This window comes from Nicotiana sylvestris, chromosome 5, assembly GCF_000393655.2.
Source record: "Nicotiana sylvestris chromosome 5, ASM39365v2, whole genome shotgun sequence".
Taxonomy (NCBI): domain Eukaryota; kingdom Viridiplantae; phylum Streptophyta; class Magnoliopsida; order Solanales; family Solanaceae; genus Nicotiana; species Nicotiana sylvestris.
This window is the reverse complement of record NC_091061.1, coordinates 120,000,114-120,009,294: the sequence shown is the minus strand read 5'-3', so window position 1 is coordinate 120,009,294 and position 9,181 is coordinate 120,000,114. Positions and strand designations below refer to the sequence as shown.

The 9,181-nt window shown below is 36.0% G+C and overlaps 1 protein-coding gene across 1 annotated transcript; it reads left to right on the top strand.

Moving 5' to 3' along the window:
- The first annotated feature begins 6,572 nt into the window (after nt 1–6,572).
- Nucleotides 6,573–8,450, top strand: LOC138869229 (intracellular protein transport protein USO1-like). The gene is made up of 4 exons (XM_070146831.1): nt 6,573–6,818; nt 6,860–7,045; nt 7,490–7,792; nt 7,845–8,450. The coding sequence occupies exons 1-4, from the start codon at nt 6,573–6,575 to the stop codon at nt 8,448–8,450; spliced, it is 1,341 nt and encodes a 446-aa protein (XP_070002932.1).
- Nucleotides 8,451–9,181: the final 731 nt, after the last annotated feature.

The window sequence follows — 9,181 nt, the reverse complement described above, 5'->3', positions numbered from 1 at the left end:
AACGAATATGCAGACAGAGTAAATGAGTGCCAAAATCCGTCATTTTCGACAAAAAATTGAAGTGAAAAAAGAAGAAAAAGATGAAGTGTGTGTAATACTTACACATGAAAATCTTCACCGAAAAAAATGGCATTTTCGATTATTTTTTCGAAAGAAGGGCACTGCAAATTGGTTACTTCCAGCTTCAAAAAATACTATATGTTAGACCTATCGAAGTTCATGTCTAGTGAGATGTGTTGATATCATGAATGGAAGAATTAATTTTTTTTTTCTTTTAATCATTAATTGTCCCATAAGCAAAGTTACTAATTTTACAATTTATTACTTAACAAAAAGCCATAATGTAAAGAAAATATGGTGACGTCCAGATTGTCAATATTTTGGAGTTGGAGCTCAGATGAGGCTTTTGCATTTTGGCTGGAGACAGTAAGGAAGAAGGAGAAAAAGGTGGAAAAAAGTTTTTTAGTGAGAAATACACGTTTCAGGCACGTATATTTTACCACTTTGCACATATTTGATTATACATTTTTAAGAGGTAAATAATTTTACTTTAAAATTGTTCGAGGGTAATAGGACTGCCGTGAAAATAAAGTGTATAGTTGAAAATCCGACTATAGTTCAGGAGATACTTATGCATTTTTTTCTAAAAAATTCCTTGGTCATTATGTGAAGAATACAGATTGTATCGAATTTATAGAGATACACGTTACACTACTCTAAAACCAAATAAATTTTACTATGTCATTCTTTTTATGTTTTCACTCTCATTTTACTCAATTAAAAGGTGTGTGGCATCTTTTATTGACCAACAATTATATTTAGAGTTGTATACATTATGACTGCGAAAAATAAATCAAATGAGGTAAAAAAAAAATTCCCCCCTCTTTAGTGTTTTTATATAGCAATTGCATGTTACAACAAGCAAAGGTCATCTGATAGTATAATTTTTTTAAAATTGACGATTCATGTTATTTAAACACACAAAAAATTATTATGAAATTATATAGCAGGAATAAATAGAAAAAAAGAATAAAATAAGTAGAAAGATCAGGAAATTAAAAAGATAAAACAGTAACAGAGTAAGCAAAAAAATACATGACTAGAATGTACTTGGGGTAGTTGGCGAGGTGATCTCTTTTCAAACTTGAATTGGCCAAGTGACCTTCAGATTTTAATTATTGTAGGATTGACCTTCTTGCTTAATTAATGGTTAAGTGAAATTATAAAGTGAAAGGGGAAAGTTCAGCCTTTATCCCTAAAGTTTCAGTTATTACACTTTGTACTAATGTAATGTTAAATTTGTTGAAGTTATTAAATGCGGCTTGAGTCTATTACGCAACCAAGTAGCTAGTTTATTGATGGACCTTGTGTCTATCACGCAACATCTGGGTTATACCTTATGCAATGTTATATTTGATCAAGTTATTAGTACTAAAAACATTGTCTACTACGCAACCAAGTAGCTAGTTTATTACTAAACACATTGTCTAGTACACAACCAAATAGCTACCTGTTGTAATACAATAGGAAAGTGCTAAGAAAACAAAAATTACAGCATCAATAGTTAATAAACAGTAAGGTAGTTTCTTTACATAGAGGTAGATACAAATATCATAAATTACTATAAGTTCACCCAAAATGAATTTGTCTCATGACCAACATAAATTGAAATTATAATTATAAAACTAAGAAGGGTTCATCCTTCTCCTAAAGATATCAACTGCAATTTTTTTCCTGAATAACTCTATTAGCTTGTCATTAAGCTGATCCAACAGTGTATCAGTTAGTAGGAAGTCAATAATCTTCACTGCATATGCTCCACTATTTTCACTAGAATAATCAAAGATTAATTATTAAAGAAACTAGAAGAATGAGTAAAACATAATGGATTTCACATTTAATTTACCTTCGCTGAATGGATGGCACATCCATAATACGCTCCCAGGACCATTTCTTCGTAAGCACATCTTGGCCTAAGTATGCAACTGGCCAGTTTTCATCAAAATCCTAGGCATAATGAGTGCGAGAAATTGTACCAGTTCTTCTAGTTTACCATCATCATACATGTGAGCACGTGATTTTTGCTTCACGGAAATTACTCCAAAAGAAATCAAAAAATAAAAACAAAATCCATCTGTGTACGATTTTTAGAATTTATGTGATATTTTGGTAATTATTTGGTCCGTAAAAGCTTGCCGTTGGTATGATTGATATATATATATATATATATATATATATATATATATATATATTGGTGTGATTGATATATATATATAAATACATGTTGCATACACATTCAAGATTTAATTGTGCATTGTGGAGTCAATTAAAACCTGTTTTATTTTAAAAGAAAGAAAATCACAAAAATATGCATTTTTGTTGTATTTTGTCATTTATGTGTGTCGTGGTGTAATTTTATTTTTAATTAAATATTGGACCTTGTGTGTTAATTGTTGTTAAGGTTTAACATTGTTGTAGGTTAATTTTGGTTTTACAAAAAATATTTTAGAATTTTGTGGGTTGTTAATTAAAGTAGAAAAGAAAAGAGTTAAAAATAGTAAGAATACTCGGTTTGGGCCAAGAAATAAAAATAAAAATAGGCCCAAACGAGCTGGCCTAATGAGTTAAGCTGGTCCGTCTCCTCAGAGGTGCCCGAACGACACCGTTTCTGTCCCAGTTGAGCAGGGCCGTTGATCTCAAAGATTACACACCGTAATTCCACACCATATCGTCCCAAGGCAAATGGAGCTGTTGAAGCAGCCAACAAGAACATCAAGAAGATACTGAGGAAGATGGTAGAAGGATCCAGACAATGGCATGAAAAATTACCATTTGCATTGTTGGGTTATCGCACTACCGTCCGGACTTCAGTAGGTGCAACCCCTTATTTGTTGGTGTATGGAACTGAAGCAGTGATACCAGCGGAAGTGGAAATTCCATCCCTTCAGATTGTCACCGAGGCTGAGATTGATGATGATGAGTGGGTCAAAACCCGTTTGGAACAGTTGAGCTTAATTGATGAAAAAAGATTGGCAGCCGTGTGTCATGGCCAGTTATATCAAAGGAGAATGGCAAGAGCTTACAACAAGAGGGTGTGCCCCAGAAAATTTAAAGTGGGGCGACAAGTGTTGAAACGAATCCTGCCACACCAAGCGGAAGCAAAGGGCAAGTTCGCCTCGAATTGGCAAGGACCATTCATTGTAAACAGAGTATTGTCCTATGACGCTTTATGTTTAACAGATATCGAAGGAAAATGCATCGACATGGCTATCAATTCCGACGCAGTTAAGAGATATTATGTATAATCTCTTTTGATTGTAATTGACATTTGTTTGGGGTTGGCATTTATCGGAGAATGAGATGACGGAGGCAATTCTTTCTTCTATCAAAACACTTTAACCTTTGCTTACCCGTTTGAGCCTTATTTATTCTTTCATATCCCTCTTTTGGAATCAGTAATCAAAACAAAAGATAAAAAGAGAGAAAAACAATAATAAAGACAAAAGAAAAGTCACAAGAAAAAAAACAAAGAAAATGGGAACTACGTTTGACCTGATTCCTCAAAGAAGGATACGTAGGCGCCTCACGGCTCGGTCATAGTGTAACAAAAAATAAGAATCCCCAAGCAAGAAAACTGGGCAGAAGTTGTGTTTGTAATTTTGGGAAAGAAAGTTTGATTCCAAGAGTTGTAATATTTTACCCATCAAAATTATTTTGAGCCTTTTGATACCCCTTTTTCTTTTTTTTAGCCATACATAAAAAACCATATTGATGTCCAAAAAAGACCTCCCGATCAGTATTCGAGAAGTGCCAAGTTCATGCACGTGGAAGTCAGGAGCAACACTCTGATCCCCAACAGAGAAAAGGATCAAAAAACTGGAAACGAATTGATAGCCGGAAGAATCCCCACCAAAGAGCATCGTATCGGCACGCTCCAATCCCCAGCTGAAAAATAAAATAAAATGAGAGAGTCTCATTGGTTAAAACCTTCACGGGCACCATGAGGCGACGGGAGTTGAGAGAAATGAGAGAGTTATTAGTGAAAACCCCTCAGGGCGGAAGAAGGAGGTGTGACAATACAAACTGACATTGCTATCATAAATTCGAATCAAACCCTCTCCCAAGTGGAAAATAACATACACAAAATACTTGTTATCAATTTGCCACACACAGTATAACAGATTAGCCTTGCACCACTCTATAGCCACAGGCTTTGGCATACTTACTTGAGGATATAGCATCAGGGGTGTAAGGCACAAGTCTTGACAAGCATCAACAGTTTCACAAAAATCCAAATCCTTTCTGATGGGTTTTCAATGTCTTTGCCTTATGCTTCTTATGTTTTGATGATCTAACAAACTTATTGAAGAACCAGATAGAGAACCTGACCACGCGGTATACATTTCAAATGAATAATGTCCAATCTGGTCTCCAGCAAATGAATGAACAACCACAAGGAGGAACACAACAAGGACCTGGTGATCTGGTCCCTTACGGTTCTCCGACAGAAGTACAAGTCAGTGACTGTCCGCAATTATTATAAAGAGGAACACAATAGGGACCTGGTCTTTTAGAGTTCTCTGACAGAAGTACAAGTCAATTGTACAGCTGGAATGTAACAACAGAAAGTGACTATCTCGCAACTGTTACAAAAGAGGAACACAACTGGGACTTGGTCCCTTAGTATTTTCTGACAGAAGTACAAGTCAACTATACATAGAGCCGTCAAAATGGGCATGGCCCCAACCCAGCCCACTACTTGGGTAGGGCTGAGTTGGGATTGTTTTAGCCCATTTAAAATTGAGGCTTATAATCCCGGCCCAAGTCAGCTCGCTGGCCCTTGAGGCTTGACCGAGGCTGGCCCGTGGGCCAAAAATTAATTAAATTTATATTTAAATATTTAAAAAAAGTAAAAACTAAAAAAATATTAACTATAATCTACATTTTCCAACCTTAGAATTCTCATTTATCCTTCCATATCAACTAGAATCTATATTTTTGATATGCATGTAGTATGACAAGATTAGTTTTTCTTTTGCTTAGTTAACAACGAACTAGGAAAGTTTTAAGTGGCCAATAGTAATTTTTTTCAAAAGAAATATTTCTTTAAGTGGCCAATGATCAGTTTAGTTACTTTAATATATTATTAATTATTAAATTGCTCTTCAGTATAAAATAAGGTCAACTTTTAATACCAAAAGAAAATTGAAAAACACTAGCAAATTTCATGAATTTTAAAAATTTCATGAATTTTAAAAATTTCATGGACTATAATGATGAAATCAACAAATAATGTTAAACCTACATTAAAAACCTTAACATATAAACTTATCGAAGCACTACCTGAATCTAAGGAAAGTGTAAGAAAAGTATTAAAAAATAATTCATGTAACATTAAAAAAGAAGAGCTAGAGATATAGAGAATTTGCATTTCAATTACGAGATTCCTTATCGAATATCAAGATTCTTGTACACTCTAAATAAACAGAAGTCGTTCATATGATTAAAAGATTATGTCACGAAAAAATATCTAAAAATTTGAAGAAATATTTTTTTCTAAAAAAGTTGAAGGGTCGGCCGCCCTAGCTTGCGGCCCTCTTAGGGCTGGGCTGGGCTGGCCATTTTAAGGCCCATATAGATGGAGGGCCAGCCCGCCCTAGCCCACCAAATTTAAAAGCCCACGAGGCTTGGGCTGGGTTGAGCTAGGATAGCCCGTTTTGACAGCTCTAACTATATAGCTGGAACACAACTGCATAGAAGTGACTGTGCAGACAGTGCAACAGTCACTTCTCATTGGGAAGAAGCGTGTACCAAGAATTGACATCACTATCTATTGTGATGTCTTTTGTGATATAACAACCTGATGCAAGGCACAACATCTGTGTGCATTCAGTGATATTCTCTCAAGCATAACAGTGTTCATCCGACATTGAAGTCACTGATGCGTCAAGAACAAGAAGACAACTCCACTAAGGATCAATTTCTTAATGAGTTTATATATATCCATAGTTGAATTGTAATCTTGTTATTTGTTCTTCATTATATCTCCTATCTTGCTTTCTTAGAAGCTTTGTCTTAGGAAAACCAAAAAATCTGTAAACTTCCAAGTTTTTGTTGTGGCTAGGATTAGTCATAAGTTTAAAGTCTTTGTAACTACGAGAGTTATAAAGTAGCTTGTGGTGAGAGAATCACAAGTTAGTTGAAGTCTTTGTAATAGGGTTATTGCAAAGTGACTTGTAATAGTGAGATTGCAAGTTAGTGAAGTTAAAAGCCTACAAGTGTAGGTCGTGGTTTTTTGATTCCCTTGTGTGGGATTTTTTCCGCGTAAAAATCCCTTGTCTTCTTTACTTTCAGTTTTATTAGCATTCTCAGTATTATCTCATAGAGGACCAGGTACTCTACAGTTTGATGGACTCATACAAGCTAACAATTGGTATCAGAGCAGGTTCTTTCTAAAAGATTAATACCTAGAAAGGATCTCAATGGCTGCTCCACCTAACTTTGAGGAAGGATAATCAACCTACAAACCTCCTAGATTCAACGGTCAATACTATGGCTAGTGGAAGACTCGCATGCATGACTTAATAATTGCCGAAGATTCAGAACTATGGGACATCATTTGTGATGGTTCATATGTTCCTATGAAGAAGCTTGAAGAAACTGGACCAATAGTGTCGAAAGACAGAAAAGAGTACATCGACATTGATAGAAAAGCCGTAGAAAAGAACTATCGTGCCAAAAAAATCTTGGTATGTGGCATAGGACCTGATGAGTACAATAGAGTCTCAGCGTGTGATACTGCCAAAGAAATATGGGAGGTATTGCAAACCGCACACGAAGGAACTACTCATGTTAACAGTCCAAGATTGACATGCTCACCACAGAGTATGAGCTCTTTAGGATGAACGATGATGAGTCTATACAAGATATGCACACCGGATTCACCTCCATCATAAATGAGCTTCATTTACTTGGAAATGTCATTCCCAGAAACAAGTTTGTAAGGAAAATCCTCAGTGTTCTACCTGGTTCTTGGGAAAGTAAGGTAAATGCCATCACTGAAGCTAAAGATCTACAAAGTCTAACCATGGATGAGTTGATTGGTAATCTGAAGACATACAAGATGAAAAGAAAGAAAGACAGTGAAAGGAGAGAGCCTAAGAAGGAAAAGAACCTGGTACTCAAAGCTGAAAGCAGTGGCTCAATTAATGAAGATAGTGACATGGCCTATCTTACTAAAAGATTTCAAAAGATGGTTCGAAGAAATGGAGGTATACCAAAGAGGAGAAGTTCAAGTAAAGAAAAGAACAATGATCTCTGTCACAGGTGCGGAAAGCCAGGGCATTTTATCAAAGACTGTCCACTCGTGAAACAAGAGCCATACAAATAAAATCCTGACAAAGAAGCAAAAAGGAACCTAGTTCCAGACAAACGATTCAATTGAAAAAGTGCAGCGGACAATATTGTGAAGCAGTCACTTGCTGCTTAGGGAGATTCCTCCAGTGAATCAGAAAGGGAATCAGATGCAGAAAATAGTTCCATGATGGAAGTGGAAACTAAAGCAACGAAGTATGACTCACTGTTTGCGTTGATGGCTCGGTCTGATGAGGATGAAGAAGATGAAGATGATGAGGTAAACTTCAGGGATGTTCAGAGAAATCTGAAATCCTACTCTTCTAAGAAGTTAAGGTCATTAGCCAATATTTTAATTGATGTTTATTATAGCCTTGATAATGATAAGGAGATCCTGACCTTAGAACTAGGAGAAGCTGAACAATCTAGAGATGATCTGGTTGTTTGTGTAGTGGACCTAAATAAGACCATAGCTAATCTTGAAAAAAAAGGAAGCTTTAAATGAAAAAATAACTAGTGCAGAAAATGAGAGAGATGACCTGATGGTAGTGGTGGCTGACTTGAAGGAAACAGTAGAAGGTCTTAGTAATGAGAAACACACTCTAGAAGGAAAAAGTTTAGCTACTGAGAAAGAGAGGGATGATTGTTTAGTGATAATTACTGACCTAGTGGAAATCATTGAGGGACTCAATAGAGAACATAGGACTGTAAGCCTTGGGAAAGGGAAAAAAGTAGTTAGTGAGACACACATCAAGCTTGAACATGAGTTAAACGATGTGAAAACCAGTCTATGTGGTGAACTTGAGAAAAATCGACAACTTCAAGCTGAATTAGAGAAAATCAAAGGTGATCTTGAGAAATCTCGAAAGTGGATCTGGTCCTCAGATGATGTGACTGCCATGTACTTGAATAACAGTGAAAACAGGAAGGGATCGGGTTCCAAAGGGAGAAAACTCCTTACAACCCTCACAGCAAGTACGTCAATGTTCTTAATAACTGGCAGTGTACACACTGTGGGAAAAATGAGCACTTCAAAGAAAATTGCCAGGCCAGGGCTCAATCTGTTAAGAAAAACAAAGTGTTTACTGATAAAGTGACTACTAACAAGGGACCAGGTATCAGTCGCAAGAAACGAATATTGCCTGCATGGACTAGAAAAGCTCGTATCCATCCCTTTTATCATAACAAGGGACCCAAACTGGTTTGGGTTCCTAAATCTAACTCATGATTTGCATGTGCAGGAAACAATGAAAGGAAGCGGACTGCAATGAAGCAAAGATAGTGGATGTCACACCCCCTGTTTACCCCTCCAAAATATAACGTAAAAAGTTATGGATTGTGGATTAAATAGTTTTTTCCAATTTAAAGTGATAAATTTGAGTAGGGGTTATTTTATTTACAGAGTCGCTACTTGAAATTTGATTTTTTGGGTGTTCCAAGTCACCTTTTATTTGAAATCCCTATTCAAAGGAAGATTTGACTCTTTTTATGTTGGTCTGCGAAAACAAAATTCGGGTAAGGAATTCTGTTGATCAGGGAGAAGGTGTAAGGCATTCCCCGAGTCTCGTGGTTCTAGCACGGTCTCTTTATTGACTTAAACTTGGCTTGAATTAATTCTGGATAAACTGTGATTTATTTGCCTTAAATTATTATTGTCTAGTATTGCTTAATAGATAATTAAGTTTTATTAACAGGTACCTAGGAGCGTGTAAGCACAAAAGGTTTTTATTTGATGACATGCATTTAGCCAAGGAACGGGTATGAACACATGGTCAAACACAATTTACTATTGACGAGTCAAGGAACGGAGATGCACACATGACCATTT